Source organism: Petromyzon marinus, chromosome 40, assembly GCF_048934315.1.
Source record: "Petromyzon marinus isolate PM22_M1 ecotype Great Lakes invasive population chromosome 40, UKy_Petmar_22M1.pri1.0, whole genome shotgun sequence".
In the NCBI taxonomy this organism is placed as follows: domain Eukaryota; kingdom Metazoa; phylum Chordata; class Hyperoartia; order Petromyzontiformes; family Petromyzontidae; genus Petromyzon; species Petromyzon marinus.
In genome coordinates, this window is record NC_133706.1 from 11764805 (window position 1) to 11789137 (window position 24333).

The 24333-nt window shown below is 51.0% G+C and overlaps 1 protein-coding gene across 1 annotated transcript; it reads left to right on the forward strand.

Annotated features, from left to right (window-relative positions):
* Positions 1 to 3933: 3933 nt before the first annotated feature.
* LOC116950592 (acidic leucine-rich nuclear phosphoprotein 32 family member A-like) lies at positions 3934 to 16395 on the forward strand. Its single transcript, XM_032968492.2, has 7 exons — positions 3934 to 4242; positions 8279 to 8428; positions 8826 to 8948; positions 9058 to 9232; positions 10322 to 10449; positions 12069 to 12135; positions 12489 to 16395. Exons 1-7 carry the CDS (start codon positions 4192 to 4194, stop codon positions 12593 to 12595), a joined length of 801 nt encoding a protein of 266 aa, XP_032824383.1. The 5' UTR covers positions 3934 to 4191; the 3' UTR covers positions 12596 to 16395.
* Positions 16396 to 24333: the final 7938 nt, after the last annotated feature.

The window sequence follows — 24333 nt, forward strand, 5'->3', positions numbered from 1 at the left end:
TTTATTTTTATTTTGCACCTAATTGGCTTTGCCCTCTCTACCTGCGTTGAAGTGCAACTTGCATTGCACCAGTGTGTGATTGTATACCCTTGCTGAATCAGAGACACCTGGCAATCTAGGGTTTGTCCACCAGAATAATATAAATTTCATCTCTAATTTCACCATGTTAGCTCCTCCATGCCCGTTCTTAGATTCCTTTGTTATAATAAAGGTACTCAAATGTATGTATTTCGATATATGTCCAAATTAGTCAATCATGACTATACACTTTTATATCGTAAAAAAATGTGTCAATAGCGCTGGGGTTGGCGGTGCTCGGTTGTGATGGGAGCCCGCTGTGCACTCAACGCGGCAAAGCTCAGCCCTGCGGTCTCAGTGTGGACTCACCCTTCGCTTGTACAAATCGTCCGTCACAACGTTACAATCATCTATCAGAGGTGCAGCTGGATATTTTGGCGCCTGTGGCAAGGTGCCATCCTGGTGCCCCCCCCCCCAACTCGTAACTGAACCAAACACTGCCCCACCAAATAATTTAACCACCAACCGCCACTGCTTCGCTTTCAGAATTGCAGATACATTATCCGGGTGGTGTGGCTCTCTTGCTACAGCACTGCCGTCTTATCACACATGCTATCGGTTAAGACATCTACAAATAACGAAACATCTACTTTCACAGGCATCAACGTCGACAACCATCGTATAAGCAGCGTCACAATCTACTGTGGCACAATAGATGAGCATTCTTCTATCCTCTCCACATTAAAAACTATTTTAAATTATTTCTTATGCAACCCATTAGCCTCACGGGCCTTATGGCAGTGCGTAACTTCACCAGCATTGATTCAAGCAAGTCTGACTGCTGATGAGACACTGTAGGCCGAAACCGGTCCAGTCTGCTTGTTAAAATTAATATTGCTGAAAGTCAGCACTTAGAGCCCGTACGGCTGATGGGGTTGTGTAACTTATTTTCTTAATGTCAAGATGTGAATGATACATTGTCTCTAGATTTATTATTCTCCACAACGACGCTCGTGATTATGTACGATAGTTAAAAAAGCAAATCTCACAAGAAACACGTTACAACCCCATGTAGCGTGGCCTTGTATAAATGGAGGGCACGACAATGTTCATTCGACAATGTTCATAACCTAGGGTGCACGCACCCCCTGGGGATGCGAGATGCCCTTTCCAGGAACCAAAACCTGCAGTAAAGGTTACTTAAACCAACGTTCATTGTCGAGCTGAATCAGTAACGGCGCAATTTCTGATTTTGTTATGACCCAGTGCCCCTGCTGGACAAATGTGAAAAAAGAGCGTTATAGCTCATCGGCTTCCTGAAGTATATATTCTTATGTTTGCTCGTCGGTCGCGAATTCTGCTTCTCAACACCAACCCAACCGCCGGGGTACAAAGGAACGTGGCTGGCGACTCCCCCGTCCGTCTCATTCTCTACGAATCTGTGCGCATCTACGTCCAGCGCGTTCGGGCCTGCCACAAACCGCGCTGCTTGCGTTGCGGTTCACCGTACGGGGGGGGGGAGGAGGAGAGGGGGGTCGGATCGGCCTGGCGGGGCGGCCGTGACGCCGGCAGTGGCGGCCGCTACCAGAGCGCGGCGTGGCGCGCACGTGTTCAAGCGGCTGGGGGTCAGGGACCGCGGCAAATAAACGCTGTGCCGGAGCTCACTCATTGTTCCAAGTTATTACTCCTAATGGGTAACCGCACGGGACAATAAAATATAGCACAGCTGTCAACCCCAATACGGTTTATAGACCCCGTATTGTTCTTGTACATGGAGATTGAGTGTTCAAGTCCATACGGCGTACAACCGTTTCAATATGGGCAACACAAATGTCTTGTTTCTCACTTGTGATGGGACTTTGTAGGATGGACGATGAGATGTATAATGGGCACGGGGTGACCAATATGGCCTGGATTGGTCTGTAATAAGGTAGGGAGGGCACTGATAAGGGGTTGACAGGTATGAATATATAGGTAAATAAATGGGTTACCATATACTGGGTGGCTATGTGTACCATGTAGTGTATGTGTGTGTGCCGCACTATATACGGCGCGTGTCTCACCACACAAGGCACGTCTTTCGCTGGCTTTTTTTTTAAACTAAGAAACGATGGCAGCTTCACGGGGAAAAGAAATGGGGTGAGCATCACCGACTGTCTGGGCTTGTCACCCCAAAGCACGCCGATCTGATCGTCCGGCGCGGCAGCTGAAACGATGGCATAGGTTCATTAAATCCAGTGCTTCTTGTACTATAAACTTTGTATTTGATTGTAACAGGTAAGGCCCACTGAGCTATGTGTAGCTGTCTTTTTTCAGAAGCGATCTGGCTATCACAAATGATAGCTCAACGAAGTGGGCTTATCACGTGCAAATTTATCGTAGCAGCCAAATATTCTTAAACGCGTGGTGATGTTTATTCTAAATGTGAAGGGGAAAACCGGAAGACCCGGAGAAAAATCCACGCGACCACAAGGAGAGCGAGAGACGCGCAAACTCCAAATATACAGGAGCAGCAGCAGGCGTCAGGGTTGGGATCAAACCCACAACCTGTGTACCAGGCGAGGTAGTCACCGTGGTGATGAGACAGACACGCAAACTCCAAATATGCAGCAGCAGGCGTTCAGGGTTGGGATCAAACCCACGACCTCCTGCGTACCAGGCGAGGTAGTTAACATCTCAGAGTCATCGCGGCGCCTCTGTCCACCCAGCAGTAGAAATGGGATTCACCACGGTTTGTTGGCAGGTCGCGTGCAGTGGGGTAAAGTGTGGGCACCTCTTCACCTCTTCCAACACGTCTGGCCAGTGTGGAAGCGTAGGCCAAATACCTTCTAGAGCTCCGTCTCGTGGAGGCGCCTCCGCCACCAGTGGTGCGAGTAAAACACTTGCAGGGCTGTGACGCAAAGGACAAACGAATCGTGCGGTGACTCAGGGGCCGTCCATAAATGACGTCATGCACCTAGGGGTGGGGGGGGGGTCAGACATTTGTGACGATGTGTGACGAGGGGGGGGGGGGTTGAGAAATGTGACGTCACATCAAAATGCGCAACTTTAAATAAATATAGACAACACGTTCTACTTCATTAAATATACTTTTTAATGTTTTCTCCTACAACATCAGAGTACAGCGCCACATTAATTACGCACTACAATGACAATAGTTTAAAGCGATTTGAAGCATGTTTTATATATTTGGGGGGGGGGGGTAGAGCTTTGTGACGTCATATTTTAGGGGGGGGTCTGACTTTTTGTGACGCCGTTTTACGAAGGGGGGGGGGGGTCAAAAATTGTCCAAAATCGCGTGACGTCATTTATGGACGGCCCCTTAGGTCGCCGTGCCGTTTGTCCGTCCGCGCGTTCCAACCCGTGCACTCATTGGTAACGTTCCAACTAGAAAGGGTTACCGGTTTCTTAAAAAGGTTACCGGTTGTCGTTTAAGAATTCCGATAGTGCACTCAATATAAACCAAAGACAATTCGCTCCCAATCACACATCTGTCCGTCCCTCCACACCACGAAAAATAAAGTACTGTCTCTTTTTTTACACATCCCATCAGCCAGGCGGCCTTCCTTCTTTGAGTGTAGAATTCCAGGCGCTTGTCTCTGGTGTCCACCAATCATATTAAAAAAATTAAGCTTTTCCTATTTTTTTTCATACCTTGACACTGGCCCAAAAAGGTCCCACTATTTTAGAGTTTGTTTTGTTTGCATGTTCACAGGCACCGTGTGTGCTTAATGCAGTACTTGATTCCTTAGTAAAGCTTTCTATTTGGTGTTTCATTGCCATAAAGGGTTAAAACCTATTCCCATTTATTTTAATTCCACCACCACCTCCATCATTTGAACCACTCCCGCCGGGAATTTTGCGCCGTTCGCTGCCCCTGCCGAGTCCGCACCGCGCCGACCAAATCGCCGCGGTCCCTGGCCTCGCGCCGTTGAAGCGTGGAGCGCGGGACACGAGGATCGCGAGGCGCGAGTCGGGAGGGTGTCGGCGGGGTTTAGCGGGGATCGGCGGGGATCAGGAGGGACCAGGAGCGACCAGGAGGGACCAGGAGGGAGCAGGGAACCCAGGACCAGTCTCGGGGGACTCCAGTCGGAGAGCAGCGGCCCACAGCTCCCCCCCGGCCCGGTGGCGAGAGCGCCGCGTCTCCTCCTCCTCCCCGCGGGCCGCGCGGCCATGGACATGAAGAGAATGATCACGGAGATGCGCGGGAAAGCGCCAGCAGAGGTGAGCAGGGCTTCTCACCCAGCGCTCCTCACCCAACAACAATCCACCTCGCTCACACAGCCCTCACCCAAACACTCACCCAGCACCCCACGCACACACTATTCACCAAGCCCTCGCCTCGGCTTACCCAGCACTCGCCCCACTCGCAGAGGCGAGCAACACTCACCCCAAACTCACCCAATATCCACCTCGATCACACAGCTCACTCACCCAGCTCCTCACCCCCCCACACACAGCTCACTCACCCAGCCCCTGCCTCAACTAACTCCAGCACTCACTCCAAACTCACCCAACACTCGCCTAAGCTCACTCAGCACTCACCCCAAACTCACCCAACACTCGCCTAAGCTCACTCAGCACTCACCCCAAACTCACCCAACACTCGTCTAAGCTCACTCAGCACTCACCCCAAACTCACCCAACACTCGTCTAAGCTCACTCAGCACTCACCCCAAACTCACCCAACACTCGCCTAAGCTCACTCAGCACTCACCCCAAACTCACCCAACACTCGTCTAAGCTCACTCAGCACTCACCCCAAACTCACCCAACACTCGTCTAAGCTCACTCAGCACTCACCCCAAACTCACCCAACACTCGTCTAAGCTCACTCAGCACTCACCCCAAACTCACCCAACACTCACCTAAGCTCACTCAGCACTCACCCCAAACTCACCCAACACTCACCTAAGCGCACTCAGCACTCACCCCAAACTCACCCAACACCCACCTAAGCTCACTCAGCACTCACCCCGAACTCACCCAACACTCACCTAAGCTCACTCAGCACTCACCCCAAACTCACCCAACACTCACCTAAGCTCACTCAGCACTCACCCCAAACTCACCCAACACTCACCTAAGCTCACTCAGCACTCACCCTAAATTCACCCAACACCCACCTAAGCTCACTCAGCACTCACCCCAAACTCACCCAACACTCACTTAAGCTCACACAGCACTCACCCCAAACTCACCCAACACTCACCTAAGCTCACACAGCACTCACCCCAAACTCACCCAACACTCACCTAAGCTCACTCAGCACTCACCCCAAACTCACCCAACACTCACCTAAGCTCACTCAGCACTCACCCCAAACTCACCCAACACTCACCTAAGCTCACACAGCACTCACCCCAAACTCACCCAACACTCACCTAAGCTCACTCAGCACTCACCCCAAACTCACCCAACACTCACCTAAGCTCACACAGCACTCCTAAACTCACCCAACACTCACCTAAGCTCACTCAGCACTCACCCCAAACTCACCCAACACTACCTAAGCTCACTCAGCACTCACCCTAAACTCATCCAACACTCGCCTAAGCTCACTCAGCACTCACCCCAAACTCACCCAAAACTCGCCTAAGCTCACTCAGCACTCACTCTAAACTCAACCTATCACTCACCTATGAAGGCCGTCACTGTGACACACGAGGGGGCTGGGTGGCCAGCAACCACGCCCGACCGCCTTTGCCTCCCCAGGGGCGATGTTGACCACACACCGCACCTTTTACTAATTTGAGGCTGAGTCAACCTAGGGGAGGCCCAGGACCGGTTAAGATAATCGTCATCTGTCTTGGCCGTGTGCGGCAATCGAATACTGTATATAGTTTGAACACGAGTTTAGATAATCGAATTATCCGGCGGCTTTGGGGGGAAAGGCACTGGCGGATCTCCAACAACTCCGAATCATCACTACATCATTATTTAAAATAGCAAATTGTTTTCACATTCTTGTAATAACATGTGTTAGGTGCTGTGTATGTGTTTTTCTTCGTGTTTTTTTTAATTGGCATAAATAAACGTACAAATAGACAAATAAATATACTGCTGTAAAAAAAAGTTATAGTATTTACTATAGTACCGTATTCATAGCTGTCAACCCACACGGTTTACCCCGTATTCTTGTACAGCCGTTTCAATACAGGCAACATTTTTTGTCTCTGTGTTTCACCCTTGTGATGGGACTTTGTAGGACGAACGTTGAGATTTGTAAGATCACGGGGTGACCAATAAGGTCTGAATTGATCTGTAATAAGGTAAGGCACTGATAAGGGGTTGACAGGTTTGCGTATTTACCCTTCCAATCTCGAAGACTCTGCGTGGGGTAATGATTGTGGGGCAGTTTTAAAATTGGAGATTTTTTCCCAGTCGGAATCCAACTCCCATCATCAGCTGTGATGGATGTTCAACGGATCGGCCTGGGACCACCGGATAATGTTGGAAGCTGGATAATTTGCGCGCCGTATATAATCAATGATCTACCGTCATTATTGTTATTAAGCCTCGAGACTGTTAGTAGGGGGGGGGGGCGGTCTGCGATGTTGCTGCCATGTGAATCTCAATTTGGAGTATCGAGCACTCGAGCACGTGGCAACATCGCCCGCTGCTGTGGAAACCTGTAGACTCAAGGGTGAGGCATTCCTGGGTAAACGAGCATAATTCAAACAACATAAATAAAAACTGATTTTGTTGATGCACAGGGACTCTTCTGCTTACGAACATTCGACTTACGAACTTTCAGAGATACGAACAAACCTGGTCTGTATGTCCAGTTGCCTGTTCGCGCCTAGAGTTGTAAGTTCAGCTGCTGCGCAGTAGATGGCGGTGGTGGCATCTACATCTGCAGAACGTGAAGAACCAGTGGCACCTACATCTACAGAACGTGAAGAACCAGTGGCATCTACAGAACGTGAACAACCAGTGGCATCTACATCTGCAGAACGTGAAGCACCAGTGGCACCTACATCTACAGAACGTGAAGAACCAGTGGCATCTACATTTGCAGAACGTGAAGAACCAGTGGCATCTACATCTGCAGAACGTGAAGAACCAGTGGCATCTACATCTTCAGAACGTGAAGAACCAGTTACATCTACATCCACAGCAGATTATACAACTTTTAAAGCTATTCCCCGTGTTTAGTGTACATGCCTTACAACACGTTTGGAATCGACAGGAGTAAAGTTAAGAACAATAGACCTGAAACCGAACTCGTTCGTAAGTAGAGGAGGCCCAGTAATGGTAATCTCACGAGTATCAGTGAATATTTCAACTACTTACTCGGGTTATTATCGAACGAGACAAGAGCCTATTGATGCAGAATGTATTCACTCTCCCGTGGAGGTCTGGGTCATATTGAGCATTAATTGAAGGGACGCCAATCTGTAAAGTCCAGTAAAATAAGTTTCCTTAAAATTACTCTCTACGTTCATTTAACGAGTGGCTACGGACATTTCGTCGGTAGTTGCAGCCAGCGTCAGGTATTTGCCACAATTGTAACCAGCATCATCAACTGCCTGATGATGCTGGTTGTAACTGTCAGCGAAACGTCGTACCCACTTGTTAAACGTGCGTGGGTCAGAGAGCTTTCCAACACCACAGCGGCAGTGCCACTGCAGCGGTCATAAACTGACGCGCTTGTTTAGCACGTGACAACTTTATTCATTGGCCGTGTCGGGTGGAGGAGGGTTTTACGACACACGTTTACATACGCGATCCGACCCAACATTGGTCGCAAATACCTACGTGTCAATGACCAATTCCGTAATTTTTTTATTGTTTTTATTACACCTCAACATGAGGCCGGTACAAAACACCCATCACTGAACAGAGGGGGGAAGGGAGAATCTACGCGAACAGCAGCCCGACGTTGGCACCACAGGGCCCAGTGAAGGGGGAAGAATTGGGCTTACTGCCCCACCCAAGTTGGGGACAGCGTGCGATGGGGACATGAACGTTTTTATGGGGCAGGGGAAAGGGGTTAAGCGCTATAAATCATTCCCCATTCATTCAATCCATTCATCGTCATTGACTGTGATCAATTTCACTTTGACTTGAATTCACGCATCGTCACAGATTCGCCCCAATTGCTTCCCCAACATTTATTTCACTCAACTCATCTCCACCATTACATTCATATCATATCTACTGTTCTTGATTCTCTGTAAAGCGCCTTGCTTAAGGCACTGTATAAATTACGGGCGCCACCCCACCGCCACCCCACCGCCACCCCCGCTGCCCACAGGTGAAGGAGCTGGTGCTGGACAACTGTGGCTGCCGCGAGGGCAAGGTGGATGGCCTCACGGAGGAGTTTGAGGGCCTGGAGCTGCTCAGCCTCATCAACACCGGCCTCACCGCACTCTCCAGCCTGCCCAAGCTCCCCAAACTCAAGAAGGTAATCGCGGCGGAGTGGGGCGACAGGCAAAGAGATGGATAGGGATAGGTAATGTTCATCAATAGCGACACGATCCTAGGTAGCAACGGCAGGGTCCTAGGTAGCAACGGCAGGATCCTAGATAGCAACGGCAGGATCCTAGGTAGCAACGGCAGGATCCTAGGTAGCAACACTGTTGTTAAAATCAAGGTGGCCCCAACTGATAGCTTTGGCCACCAGGGGGGCGGGGGGGGGGGTGGGCAAGACACCCCCTGCCCCCACGCTCGTTATGCCACCAAGCAGGCAGAGGCAATGCTTGTGTGGGGTTGCCTCTGTGCCGCTGTGCGCGAGGCGTGTTGGGCGTTGTCGCTGCCGCGCGATTCTCCGCCGGTGCTGACCGCTTCGCCCCCCTCGGCAGCTGGAGCTCGGCGGGAATAAGATCACGGACGGCTTGGAAGCGCTGGTGGAGAAGACGCCCAACCTCACGTACCTGAGCCTCACCGGTAACAAGATCAAGGATCTGAGCAGCCTGGAGCCGCTGGTGAGTGCCACCAATCGCTACACAGGCTTCTACTGTTTCGGCTGATTAAAAAGAAAGTACCATTTAAAATTATTTATGACCACACGTCGCTTTCCGTCGGCCCGCACAGAAAAAGCTGGAGAAGCTGAAGAGCTTGGACCTGTTCAACTGCGAGGTGGTGAACCAGCCCAACTACCGCGAGGAGCTCTTCCGCCTGCTGCCTGCCCTGTCCTACCTGGACGGCTTCGACCACGACAACCAGGAGGCCTCCGAGTCGGAGGACGAGCACTACCCCGGGGAGAGCGGTGCGTGGCGTCCCCCCCCCCCCGCACTCCCTGCCTCCGCGCGCCGTCGCTCACGATCGAGGTCTTCGGTGCCGCACGCGGCCGCCTGTAGTCCGGCGCCGCGTGGAGGGCAGCACCGGCGAGACTTGGCGGATTTGCCGCACAAATGCTGCGACAAACTCACTCCCCGTAGGCCGTCGAGGAGTGCCCCGGCTCGCCAGGAGACGGCGGTCCGGCCGAATGTGGGCTCCACCTGTGCCGTCTATGTAGGGGGTAGACTGCTTCCCTCGCACGCTTTTGGGTTGTTTTCCGGATACTCTGGTTACCTCCCACATTTAAAATGCTCATTAAACGGCCGATAACACCACGATATATAGAGGACCGCAGAGCTTGGGCAATTGCCGCGTGACTGCCTTCCCGCTTGTCTGTGGTTCCTCGTGCCTTGGAGTTTCTCTCTCTCTCTCTGTGAGAGTGGTTTCCTCCCATGGCTAAAAACAAAAAAATCACACGGCGTGTGTAACTGGTATCGGACAAAAACATCCCAATGCTGAAACATTCCCTGTAAATTACTCAATGGGGATCACGCACAGCAGCAGCATCGACCTCCTACTGTGAAGAATCGGCAGGACCCTCCTGCACAATAATTTTAACTTGTGTAACACGCCACCGTGTTACACAAGTTAGAGAGTGAGAGAGTCCCATGCGGTGACGTGTTACACAAGTTAAAGTGATTCCGCTTGTTTACCCAGGAAAACTTGTGCAGGAGGGTCCTGCCGAGTCTTCACAGTAGGAGGCCGATGCTGCTGCTGTGCGTGATCCCCATTGAGTAATTTCCAGGGAATGTTTCAGCATTGGGATGTTTTTGTCCGAGACCAGTTACACACGTCATGTGATTTTTGTTTTGTTTTTAGCCACGGGAGGAAACCAGACAATTTAGAAGAGACCCATGGAGAACCGGGAGGAGAACATGCAAACTGCACGCGAGAAAGGCTTGATAGCAATAACGATAGTCATAATGATATAAAAATCCATTTACTTTGCCAATTTTATCAGGGCCAACGATAACGATGCCGCCGATGATTGCCAATAATGGACGTTTTGCCGTGCCAGATGATGATGAGGACGACGACGACGATGAGGAGGATGAAGATGAGGACGAGGATGCCGTGGGCGAGGACGACGACGACGACGATGAGAATGACGTCGGCCTGGAATATTTGGCACGGGAGAACCTTCAGGTGCTTGTCGGAGGAGTCGTCACCCTGTCTGAGTTCCACGAGTGTTTGTGGAGCGTAGAGTGTTTGTGGAGCATAGAGTGTTTTAATGTAGAGTGTTTGTGGAGCTTAGAGCGTTTGTGGCGTGGAGTGTTTGTGGAGCGTAGAGTGTTTGTGGAGCGTAGAGTGTTTGTGGAGCGTAGAGTGTGGAGTGTTTGTGCAGCGTAAAGTGTTCGTGGAGCGTAGAGTGTTTGTGGCGTGGAGTGTTTGTGGAGCTGTGGAGCGTAGAGTGTGGAGCGTAGTGTGTTTATAGAGTGTAGAGTGTTTGTGCAGCATAAAGTGTTTGTGGAGCGTAGAGTGTTTGTGGCGTGGAGTGTTTGTGGAGCGTAGAGTGTTTGTGGCGTGGAGTGTTTATGGAGCGTAGAGTGTAGAGTGTTTGTGGAGCGTAGAGTGTTTGTGGAGCGTAGAGTGTTTGTGGAGCGTAGAGTGTTTGTGGAGTGTGGAGCGTAGAGTGTTTGTGGAGCGTAGAGTGTGGAGTGTTGGTTGAGCGTAGAGTGTTTGTAGAGTGTGGAGCGTAGAGTGTTTGTGGCGTGGAGTGTTTGTGGAGCGTAGAGTGTTTGTGGCGTGGAGTGTTTATGGAGCGTAGAGTGTTTGTGGAGCGTAGAGTGTGGAGTGTTGGTTGAGCGTAGAGTGTTTGTAGAGTGTGGAGCGTAGAGTGTTTGTGGAGCGTAGAGTGTGGAGTGTTGCTTGAGCCTTGTAATTGTCTCTGCCCGCTTAGAGTCCAGGGGGTGCTACGCATGGAGAAGATCATCAATTATTTGGGGGGGGGCGAGCACCGGAATTTCAAATACGCCGGATAATCACTAATCATGATTTTAGCTTTTATTTACACATTCTTGTATGACATTGTGTTTTTAGGTGTTGTGTTTATTTTTTTTCGTGTTTTAAATTTGTTTACTGTGAAATTGGCATAAATATACATACACATAGACAAAAATAAATATCCTGTAAAAAGTTACTGTGATAACTCTACCATACTTACAACTCCAATCTCGAAGATGTGTAGAGGTGCAGTATTTTCATTGTTCAAGTTGTGTGTAGTGTATAATGTACTCTATGTAATATTTGATACTGAATTCAAGCGTAGTTATTTTGTCACGCAAACGGTGCCGATTGCCGGACTGGTTACAGCCTTTGGAGCGGTTTTGCCGGATCAGCCCGGGACCGCCGGATAATGTTAGAAGCCGGATAATCGGAAGCCGGATAATTATCAATGCTTAACTGTAATCTCGTTCGAACGGCGGTGCACAAATGTTTTTTTATTTTATATATATTTTATTCTAACTACCTAACTTTACCGAAAGAACCAAAGATAACCAAAGAGAATGGAAGAGTCTCGCCCGCTTGTGACCGTGGTCTGTTGATCACATGACCGGGCGCTGCCCCCACTGCGTGCTCACACGGGGGGAGCACGCACACGCTAAGTGTCGAGAGACTCGGGCTCACCTACGGGGGTTCTAGGCCTAGACACGCACGTGCCCATTTAAAAAATAAAGCACGCATTTCAGGCCTTGGTGATTTATTTTTCAATTTTGCATTCGTGTGACACTGATATAATCACTGAATGTCCTGTTCGTTCACAGGATGACGAGGATGATGGAGAGTACAAATTCAAGGACGAAGAAGAGGAAGAGGAGGATGATGAGGATGGTAGGGGCCAAGTGTGCTCTGTGCCGGCGGCTTGGGAGTTAGTGACCGTGTCCCTATAATTGAGATAAGGGATGGGCTTCACACCGCTGTCATTTGTGTACGATGATGAGATTAGATTACGACCGCTGTTTGAGATGTTGGTGTGAACTTACGGCTGCTGTTCGAGATGATGGGATGAACTTACGGTGCTGTTAGAATAATTAAATGAACTTAGAACAGCTTTTAGAGATGATGGAATTAACTTACAGTCAGTTTCTGCTGGAGATGATGGGCTGAACCGACGATAGCTCTTCTATGCCCGAAGACTGACGAGGCATGCTCACGACTGGCGCTCTCGTTTGTTTTTGCATCAGATGAAGAGGAAGGGGAAGATGGAGCCAAGGGGGAGAAGAGAAAGCGCGCCCCTGACGACGAAGGTGAAGACGATGACGACGACGAGGATGATGAAGAGGATGAGTGAAAACCGGCATGCGTTGGCGTGTCGGTGGGCAAGGAGGTGCCGGGCGAGGGGAGGGTGGGGGGTGGGCTAGGGGCTGGGTAGTCGGGTGTGACGTGCGTGTGTGAATGGGGGAGTGAAGCTTTAGGCCGAGCTGTGTTTTGGAAACTGCACCCGTTTTTAGTGACTCCCCCTGCGGAGCTGCACAGTCGAAATACAATCACGCAACCAATGGAGGATCGTAACAATTTGGCGAAATGCACGGCTGAACCGTTGACTTTGCAATTCGAAAGCACTGCATCGTGGCATTGGCAAGACACCGGTTCCGTGGTGGTCAGTGTCCACGCCGGTTCTCGCCGTAAACGGGCAGAACCATCGCGGTCGCACGGTCGGTTCGGCTAAAAGTCGAACCAACCTCCGTGACCTTATTCGGGTGATGTGCGATCGGAATAACTGAGTATCGGAATGTCTCAACAATTGATCGGCAGCAGTACAGGGACTACTCTACTTACGAACGAGTTAGGTTCCAGAGGTCTGTTCGTAAGTCGATTTGTCCGCAAGTCCAACTTTACTCCTATCGATTCCAAACACGTACGGCATGTACACTAAACACGGGGAATGGCTTTAAAAGTTGTATAATCTCCTGTAGATGTAGATGCCACTGGTTCTTCACCTTCTGCAGATGTAGATGCCACCACCGCCAACTATTGCGCGGCAGTTGAACTTACGATTCTTGGTCCAAACAGGCAACTGGACTTAGAGGCGGGTTTGTTTGTATCACTGAAAGTTCGTAAGTCGAATTTTTGTGCGCCGTGACGGGGCCACCACGAGGGGGCATCGCTGGACAAATGACACAGTTGGATACCGAGATTGAGAATCTTTTCTTTTTTTAAACGGTTACCAGTACTTTCATAATTAATGCTTATTACACATGAGTTAATGAGTATTGATTTCAAATTAAAAGGTGTCTTTTAACTGTTTGAATGAAAAAAAAATAGGTTTCTTCCCTGGGCACTCTAAACCTGGTGTCCTCCACGTGTCCAGCCAGGCCCCCGCACGAGTGTCACTCCCCTGTCCGACTGTGAGACAACGCATCCTTGCCATGTTTGTCTCTCCACATGACAATTCAGAGTATTCTTTTACACTCCTCCCGTCGGCCACGAGGGCCCTGTACGCCTGCGTCATCATACAACGTCTGCCGATTGGGAAACCGGTTTTAGTCACGAATCGGGATTTATTTATCGTGGAGGAGGAATCAGATGAGCTGTGAAGCTCTTTGTCACAGATGTCCGGCAAAGGGGAATGGGTCCGCGAGTTACATCGACAAACAATACAACAACAAAAACGATGTAAGAGCAAGATAGAGAAAAGGTTAAGCAAGTCGCTCAAATTAAATACAGAGTATCGAAGTATAAATTTCACGAATATATAAATCCTCGCCGGTTATTGTCAATGCCAAACGCAAGCTTCATAAAGTCTTAACGATAGACGCCTCCGTGAGCGTGACGTGTATTAAAAACAACAACAGGAAATTTTGAGAATTGCGCGGTGCGGTATTACTATGCGATCGCGATGACTGTAAACGTCACTGGATCGGCCGCACGTTTGTGTCGCGGAGTAAAGAGGGACGGAACGTGCGGGGTGGACTCGACGGTGGCGCGGAACGGCGGCGCGACTCGAGCGCGTGACGCGTGCAGTGGGTCTCGTGATGCCCGGGGGCGGTGCACCCCCTAGCAGCGCTGCAGTCGGGAGGAAGAGGCTGGGAGACTCCGCTCCAGGGAGACCACCGGAGTGTTGTCACCCGGGGCCGCCGAGCTCTCGATGCAACCTCACGAGACACTTTTTGTTGCACTCGCCATACCAAACCTTCCATCGCTCGTGGATCCCGAGTCTCCCTGTGTCTCTTCCCGCATTCCCTGCTCTCGTGGTCTTTTTGTTCCCTCCCCCGTCCTTATCCAACGTTTAATTATTGTGCTGCCCAAGAATCACGTACATGTCAATCGCTTTTTTGAAATTCCCTTCTTCATGACTATATTTCGGTCGGTGATATGTAAAATTGCGCGAATCATTTCGAGGTAAAAAAAAACCCAAAAAGCGAGAATTCCCATTCAAGAGACTGCAAATCACATGTGTAGGGGGAGCTGTTGAATTGAACTAAGGGTTTCGCAGTGTGACACTTCGGCTGCGTCAACACGAAATCCAGAACTGGCCGTGTCCTTTCATTTATTTGACGGGTCATTTTCAGAATGTACCCAGGAAGCGGGGCTACTAGTTAATTGCGGCACCGTGCCACCTGAATGAGACTCTGAAATCCCGGCACCGAGCAGTGTCGTGTTGAACTCCGCGTAACCCCTGTCGTCCTTACCCACGCGCCTCTGATGAGCACGGTTGGCTATGCACGGTGCAAAAGAAGTTCAACGTACACACGTACATGCCGCCCGCAAGCGGTTGTTTCCGTCGCCGCCCGTGCAGTCGGCGTCACGCCACGCGTCCACTGCTGCGGTGCTCGCCCTGGGGGTCCCCCTCAGCGCCTACAGCGACACCGTCGGTCGCCACGCGTGCCTGGTCTTGCCTGGTGGACGCCTCGTGCCCACGGCTAGTTCACCGGCGTTGAGCGTGCCCAACGCTTGGAGCGCCGTGGTAGCGAGGCGTTATCTCCCTCTGGTATGCAGGAGGTCGTGGGTTCGATTTCGACCCCGACGCCTGCTGTATATTTGGAGTTTGCATGCCTCCGCGTGGTCGCGTGGATTTTTTTTCTCCGGGGCCTTGGGTTTTTCGCTTCGGATTTAGAATCGACGTGCATTTAGACAATTTGGCTGCTTTAAATTTTCGCGTGGTAACTTTGTTGGGCTATTATTTGTGGCCACTACGCTTGTGAAAAAGAGCTATATAGCTCGGTGGGTTTTACCTGGTCAAATAAAATAATAAAATAGACAAGGGTTGTCACTAACGGTGCAGTTTTCATGGGTCTGGTTCCCAACACGAGCTCCCCAGAATGTAAACACAAGTAGACATTTAAATGTTAAGTTTTTGAGACGTGTTGAGTTAAATATAAAGTGTGCTTTTTTTTTTCTTCTAAACTTGGGTTTGTCTTTTGCTGTGTAAGCCAGCTCGTGCACCCCCACGTTCTTAGCTAGCGAGTGTTTTGTAGTATTCTGTTAATCAAGCAGGCAAGCCTCTGCTCCGCAAAGGTCCGGACGTTCCGTTTATGTAATCGTGCCCAGAATTGTGCGTGTCCCCCGAGAAAACAATCGCCTTTCGCACCGGGGGTCCGTTTAGTGATGATAAATCGGCTCCTGTTTTGGCATATCTTGTTAGGTAGCCGTTACTTCAACAATTGGGGGGGGAAAAGATATATCGCTGAACGATCAAGCGCGGAATACTGCTACAGTCATTTTCGACCACTAACCCCTCCGGATTAAAATGTTAATTGACCAAATACGTTGGGGGCGTAATCCGTTGTCGTCGTTTTTAGGTTCAACTCGCTCTCCCTTTTGTCGCTGTGATGACACAAATTCTGGTGTCCCCTAACTTCATCCTGGCAAGCGTGCCGCCCCCCCTGTGAACCACCCAGCACTGGGAGGCTCTGCTGACGTGAGCGACCGAGGGAGGGTTCAAAGCCATATCCCACGTGATGATGGAGTTTGCGGTACCCCTTGTTTATTGGCGAATCCCAGCTGTTCCAGAACAATACATTTATACCGTTTTGTTGACAGTACAGTTTATATATATTTTCATGTTAAGGTTGAATTGTCTGGCGGCGTTCAAGTTGTGTCCACCTTGGAATTGCTTATAAACTGCTTTAATAAAACATTTTGAATATACACTCTGGAGTTTTGGTTTGTCAATAATATGCACGTATATTTAGAGTCTGCTCTCTCACAATTCGGTACTTGCGTTCCTGAAGAACACCGCGTTGTGGACAAAATAATATATAATATCGAGGTAAAGCACCGTCCGCGATGACACGTGAGATGTGTACGCAGGCTGAACAAAGACTTGAAGCACGTGGGTAGCATCTAGAAGCATCCAGCAGCATCCCGCCTCGTGCGATGATGCTACGCCGAGGCAGCCACACGACCGATTCTTCGCCTTCGCGCGACGTAGTTCCGTTCGCTCAATCGCGTTGTATTCAATTCGTTTCCGCGTTATGAAAAATGTGTTTTTTCGTATGTTCATCGTGTTAAATATCCAATTCGCGTTACGAAAGCTACGCGTTGCAGGAGAACAGATTGCATAGTCATTCTTTTTTGTTTGTGTTATACCAATGAAACATTTTTATAAAAAAGTTCAAACGTAGAATAGTTTTCTTTAAATCGTCATTCTAGACAATTGTTTTTCCTTCCGCCATTGTCCAGGCGTGTTGCACAGGTCTCGACCTATTTATACGCTTCCGCTTACTAAACTTTTAGTTCATTGAGTAAATGGATTCTGCTGTGTCCCTGTACAGCTCTTTGAGATCTTTGATGAAAAGCCGCTATATAAATGTAATTATTATTCAGCTGAAGGGAGGAGTGTTGAAGACGGCGACTCGACCTGCAGCGCTGAACGCGTCGTTTGGAACGCTGGCCACTGATGAGGCGGCTGGGGTGACGGAGGTGAGAACGCCCGGGGATGGATTCGTTGAGTCGGCGGAAGGGAGCGTGGGCATCGAAGCGAAACCAAGGCTTGATGATCGCATCGCCGAAGGAGCGTCGTTCAGAATCGGAAGAATGTTTGCCTCTTCTCATCCACGGCAAAGGCTTTGCAGCAAGAGACGACCTCTCCGTGTGATTTCGGACTAACATTGACGGATCGGGTTCGCTATCAAGACCAAGATGAAGGGATGGGAACATGTAAAAAAGAAAACGGTTCGACACACGAGACATGTGAGGGTGTCGAGTGGCAGGGGCTGATAATGTATATCGATCCGTTGACAAAAGGCCGATTAATTGTACCGGAGGCATTGCGCAAACGTGTGTTGTGTCATCGGCACAACCATATTCATGCAGGGCATCAGGGGTCACATCGTACGTATGCTCGCTTAAATGAATATTCCTGGCCTGGTACGTGGAAAGAAGGATCCGATGAGCTATGAAGCTCTTCACAGGTGTCCAGGAGTTAGAATATGAGCGGTAAGGTGGTGGCACGTGCAGATTCCTGGAGACGGGCGGTGGGTGACCTTCCACTCCTGCCGACTCCTCTCTGTGATCCCCATTCGTTCTTACCCGCCCCTACTTGACATCTGTGAAAAAGAGCTTGAAAGCTCATCGGATTCCTCCAGAATAAATACTCTCGATTCTGATTCCCTCGGTCAACCCTCCCAACACCAACCCCGGCTTCAAGAGCCGCGCTGTGGCCGCGCTGATTGCCCGCAACCTCCCACGATCACACGCAAATAAGTTTCTAATGATGACTAAAAATAAGTGTGTACCGATTACTAAAAATCCCACTGGTAATCGGTGACCGGCTGTTTCTGAACTCTCAGAAGCGGTATTCGGAAGCGACTGGAGCTATGCACTTTCACATCATCATCTAGATTGACAAACTAATTTCTTTAAAACTGCTTTTTGTGTTTAGTTTGTTGTCCTTCCCCCCGCACCTCCGATTAGCGCGGTCGGCTACGCACGGTGCGAAAGAAGTTCAACATACAACCGATTCGAGAAACCCGATCACCGGTTACCATTTTAACGACCCGAACGTCACGACCGGACGACCCGGCTGGTGAAATGAAGAACGTGGCCATGTGCACACGTGGTTTCTTGGCTGGGTTGGGCCCCACAGGGCTCGTGGGGGTTCACGGATGAGCGGGGGAAGAGGAAGGAGGAGGAGGGAGAAGGAAGGGGGAGGAGGACGGGGAGGGAGGAGGAAGGGGGAGGAGGAGGGAGGAGGAGGGCGAGTCTGTGTGCGGCTGTCACAGCTGATTACCGCCGGGAGAGAGCGGGAGCGAGCAGGGCGCGCCTGCATTGACGCGAGTGTGGGAACTCCCAGGACGCAACACGCCGCAGCAGAGGGATTGTTTGCTGGTCACGATGATGATGGTGATAGTAATACTAATAATAAAACCACACAGCAGACATTCTCGTGGGTGGGCGTCGAAGAGGAGCCGTACACCCTGGCTCGCCAGGGGAAGGCGGTAAAGCAGCCAAAATGTGAACTTCCATCTGTAAGGGGGGTCGAGTGTTTCCCCCCATCGCGTTCCCTCCGGGTAAATAACAACCAGCTTCACAGGACTCATCGTTCGCAGGCCTCTTTGCTAAGCCACGCTGCGTCTCAGGAGGAACCTTCCTGCTTAAAAGCGCTATGCAGTGTACGATAAAAAAAAATGTGTTTTTACAATTTGCTGAATAAGCACGGTAGAGTAATTGTTACTGGCAAAGGCAGTGAAAGCATTCATTTCAGAACCCGAATTTACACGCAGGCCACCCAGTTGGCTCGCGTGCGGGTGTCTGTGGAAGGTTTGTGGGGAGCGGTGGATCAATTCCCGCTCAGGACCATGTGTATGTATGTTGAACTTCTTTCGCACCGTACGTAGCCGACCGAGCTAATAGGAGGCACACCAGGTGACGATTATCTGAACCGGTACTGGGCCTCCCCTTGATCGACTCAGCCTCAAATGAGTACCCAATGCGGTGTGTAAACACCGTTACTCGGGAGACAAAGGCGGTCGGGCGAGGTGCTGGCCACCCACCCCCTCGTGTGCCACAGTGCCGGCATTCATAGGTGTTACTCGCTAACAGCACTTGCTCCTACAGTCTGCTAGAGGCCACATCGGGGGCCCTTTGTCTTTGTTAGGGTCCTCCACGTGCACATCGCCTGCCTGCATGGCTCCCAGCCATCGCCCCATCCGCCGCATTCACTCGAACCCACGGCTCTGTGAAGCCCGCGGCTCTGTGAAGCCCGCAAAGTTAATGAGAAGGGATTTGAGTTTTTCACCTGCTGCGCTTTTCAAATCAAACTCCCCCTGCCCAGCCACCCCCGACGCCACCCCCCCTCGCCAATCCCTCTGCTCCCCCACCCCGGCTCGACCCCCTCCACACGAGCGCTTTGTGAACCAAGCGACAGCAGTTTGGAGGAGTTCTGTTCGCGCCTCGTGGTTGTGGCTCGCCGCAGGAGAAATTCTCAAAAGTGATAACGGTCCTCCTCCTCCTCACCTCCTCAACTCCTCCTCTCCTCCCCCTCCTCCTCCTCAACTCCTCCTCCCCTCCTCCTCCTAACCCTCCTCATCCCCTTCTCCTCCCCTCCTCCTCCTTCCCTCCTCCCCCTCCTCCCCTCCTCCCCCTCCTCCCCGCCTCCCCTCCTCCTCCCCTCCTCCTCCCCCCCTTCTAACTCCTCGCCTCCTCTCCTCCTCCCCTCCTCCTCCCCTCCTCCTCCTCCTCTCCTCCTCCTCCCCTCTTCCTCCTCCTCCCCTCCTCCTCTCCTCCTCCTCCCCTCTTCCTCCTACCCTCCTACCTTCCTCCCCTCCTCCTCCCCTCCTCTTCCTCCCCTCCGCCTCCTCCTCCTCCCCTCCTCCTACCCTCCTCATCCTCCTTCTCCCCGCCTCCCCTCCTCCTCCCCTCCTCCCCTCCTCCTCCTCTCCTCCTCCTCCTCCCCTCCTCCTCCCCTCCTCCTCCCCTCCTCCTCCTCCCCCCCTTCTAACTCCTCGCCTCCTCCCCTCCTCCTCCCCTCCTCCTCCTCCCCGCCTCCCCTCCTCCTCCTCCTCCCCTCCTCCCCTCCACCTCCCCTCCTCCCCTCCTCCTCCTCCCCTCCTCCCCTCCTCCTCCTCCCCACCTCCCCTCCTCCTCCCCTCCACCTCCCCTCCTCCCCGCCTCCCCTCCCCTCCTCCTCCTCCTCCCCTCCTCCCCTCCATCTCCCCTCCTCTCCCCTCCTCCTCCCCGCCTCCCTTCCTCCTCCTCCTCCCCTCCTCCTCCCCTCCTCATCCTCCCCTTCTCTTCCTCCCCTCCTCCTCCCCTCCTCCTCCTCCCCCGTTCTCCTCCTAAACTCCTCATCCTCCTGTGTGTGTTTGTGTGTCCGTGTGTGTGTTTGTGTGTGTGTTTGTGTGTGTTCGTGTGTGTGTTTGTGTGTGTGTTTGTGTGTGTTCGTGTGTGTGTTTGTGTATGTTTGTGTGTGTTTGTGTTTGTGTGTGTGTGTTTGTGTGTGTGTTTGTGTATGTTTGTGTGTTTGTGTGTGTTCGTGTGTGTGTTTGTGTATGTTTGTGTGTGTTTGTGTGTGTGTGTGTTTGTGTGTGTGTTTGTGTATGTTTGTGTTTGTGTGTGTGTGTTTGTGTGTGTGTGTGTTTGTGTGTGTGTTTGTGTATGTGTGTGTGTGTTTGTGTGCGTGTTTGTGTTTGTGTGTGTGTGTTTGTGTGTGTGTGTTTGTGTGTGTGTTTGTGTATGTTTGTGTGTGTGTTTGTGTGTGCATATCGACTATTTAACTTCGACACTCCATAACTTCATATGGACAGAAAGCCCATCTCTGCTTGGAAGACACCTAAACCCCTATGCATTCTTTAAATGACAGGAGCCTGTGAATAAGGCGAATGCTATGGAAAATCGTGTTTGTGTGTGTATGTTTATGTGTTTGTGTGTGTTTGTGTATGTTTGTGTGTGTGTTTGTGTATGTTTGTGTGTGTGTATGTGAGTGTGTATGTGTGTGTGTGTTTGTGTGTATGTTTGTGTGTGTGTTTGTGTGTGTGTTTGTGTGTGTGTTTGTGTGTGTGTGTTTGTGTGTTTGTGTGTGTTTGTGTGTGTGTTTGTGTGTGTGTTTGTGTATGTTTATGTGTGTGTGTGTTTGTGTGTGTATGTTTATGTGTGTGTGTATGTTTGTGTATGTTTGTGTGTGTGTGTTTGTGTGTTTGTGTTTGTGTGTTCGTGCGTGTGTTTGTGTATGTTTGTGTGTGTTTGTGTGTGTTTGTGTGTGTGTGTGTTTGTGTGTGTGTTTGTGTATGTTTGTGTGTGTGTGTGTTTGTGTGTGTGTTTGTGTGTGTGTTTGTGTGTGTGTTTGTGTGTGTGTATGTTTGTGTGTGTGTGTTGTGTGTGTGTTTGTGTGTGTGTTTGTGTGTGTTTGTGTATGTTTGTGTGTGTGTGTTTGTGTATGTTTGTGTGTGTGTATGTGTGTGTGTGTTTGTGTGTATGTTTGTGTGTGTTTGTGTGTGTGTGTTTGTGTATGTGTGTGTGTGTGTTTGTGGTCCGGCAAAACAACCCCCTACCTCCTCGCGGTGCCGGACGGGCAACTCTGTCGTGGACAGCGCTGTGGGGGGAGATCCAATTTTGTTTGGCTCCTCCCCTCATGGCATATGTGTCCACCACAGGGGCTAAACGGGGGCTCTGGACGGGTGCGAGGGGCTGGTAACCCCTCCACCTTCAATTAATTACCACGAAACCACGAATTAAACTGAAATATGTAACAACTAAGCTTGTGCCGGAGGCCCCGGGGGGCCAGGCGTCTATGACGTCTCCTGGCCAAACCCCAATTGGCGGAGCCAGGAGATTGAATACCTACCCTCGGGGCTACTCCAGAAACAACGAAAAGCCACTACGGGTGGCCACGTGGAATGTTCGAACGCTCACTGCAGAGGAGAGGCTGCCACTCCTCTGTCGGGAGCCCATGGGCTTGTAATTACCAACACGCTGTTCCGGCATCGGCGCATCCACACAACATCATGGATGCATGCCGGGTCCAAGCAAGAACATCTGCTGGACTACATAGTGACGGACCAGCGAATGCGAGCCCATGTCCTTGACACCAGGACCTACCGTGGAGCTGATCTGCCCTCTGACCATCGACTAATCATCTGTAAGATGCGCCTGCCATTCTTCCACTCCGGTGGTGGGTGTACACCCAGGACCCCATTCCAACCTAAAGTGGCCTGGTCTCAGTTATCTGATGAAAGTTGCAAGCGAGAATTTCATCATCGCTTGCGGCTGGGATTGGCATCGTCCCCGACTCCTCCGGATGTCGAGGGTAAATGGGCGAGGTTTAGGACTGTGACTCATGCAGCTGCAATGGCTGCTTTGGGTACGCGGTCCAGACCTCCCCAGACACCCTGGATGACAGAGGAGTTGTTCAGGATGGTTGAGAAAAAGCGACAGGCCCACTGTCATCGGCTACAGAATCCCACGTCAGAGAATGAGGAGGCTTACCGCAGCCTTCGCTCGGAGGTTCGGAGAGCCGTGAGGCGCTGCAAGGATGGGTGGTGGTCGCGGGTTGCTGAGGAGATGGAGTCTGCCTCAGTGGCCCGTGATCACAAATCTCTATTTAACTCCATCAAAAAAGTAACCTGCAGCGCCACACCTATTACCATCATTAGGGGAAAAAACGGTGATCCAATTTCCGACCCCCAGGAACAGGTTCGCAGATTTGCTGAGCATTTCTGTGAGGTCCTGGGGGAGGGAAAATCCCTCAGCCAGGAAAACACCGTGGCACAAAGTGAGGATGACCCTGCTGAGGCTGCGGTGCCTCAAATATTGGATGAAGTCACCCCCTGTGAGTGGCTGGCTGAGGTGCCATCTGCTGAGGAAGTATTGAAGGCGATCCGGAGTCTGAGACCAGGAAAGGCAGCGGGCAGAGATGATCTCCCAAGCGAAATGCTGAGGGAGGGTGGCGTTTGTGCACAGACTGCCCTATATGACATCATAACAACAGTCTGGACCACTGGACGGGTTCCGCAGGATTGGAAGGATGCCCTGGTGGTCCCCCTTTTTAAGAAGGGGGACCGCACAGACTGTAACAACTACAGGGGCATCTCACTCCTCAGTGTGCCGGGAAAGGTCCTGGCAAGGATTATTCAGCATCGCCTTGCCAGGCACGCTGAGGAGAGGCTTGCGGAGCCCCAATGCGGTTTCAGGAAAGGGCGGTCCTGCACAGATGCCATATTTTCTGTCCGTCTGCTACAGCAGAGGTGTAGGGAATTCCAACAAGACCTACATCTCTGCTTTATTGACCTGGTCAAGGCCTATGATACCATCAGTAGGCCTGGGCTCTGGGTCGTTCTTCGTGCTTTTGGAGTACCTGACCCTCTGCTCACGATCATTAAGGACCTTCATGATGGTGAGCGGGCCCGGGTAAAACTACGTGGCCGGGAGTCAGAGCCATTCCCTGTACACCTTGGGGTGCGACAGGGATGTCCTCTGGCTCCCACATTATTTAACATCTATTTTGACCACGTAGTTCGTGAAGCCTTCATTAGCTGTACCGGGGGAATCTCCATATGGTACAGATATAATGGGAGGCTAATCGATGCCCGGGTGCGGTCAAGGGATGGCTCCCTATTGCTCAACCACGTTATGTATGCTGATGACTTGGTAATAGCTGCTCAGTCAGAGGAGGAGTTGGAGACGCTGCTGCTGAGACTGGAGCGTGCCACTAAGAGGTGGGGCCTTACCATCAGCCCCACCAAAACTAAGCACCTGCCTGGGTATTTTGTACCATCGGACACTCCACCCCCACAACTCCCAATCGGTGATGGGGCAGTTGTGGAGAGAGTGGAGAGTTTCCCATACCTGGGCAGTGTGCTTATGACTGGCTCCAGTTTAACAGCAGAGGTCTCACTCCGAATCAGTCGAGCGGCAATATCTTTTCATCGGTTGCGTAACGCTGTGTGGAAGCTACCTGGTCTGTCGCTCCGCACTAAGCTTCAGGTCTTCTCGGCCACGGTCATTCCCTCCCTTCTCTACGCTTGCGAAACGTGGACCCCCCTAATGGAACATCTTCGCCGGTTAGAAACATTTAGGCTGGCCTGCCTACGATCCATCCTGGGTTTAACCAGACTGGATTGTGTGAGGAGCTCACAAATCCTTGAAAGA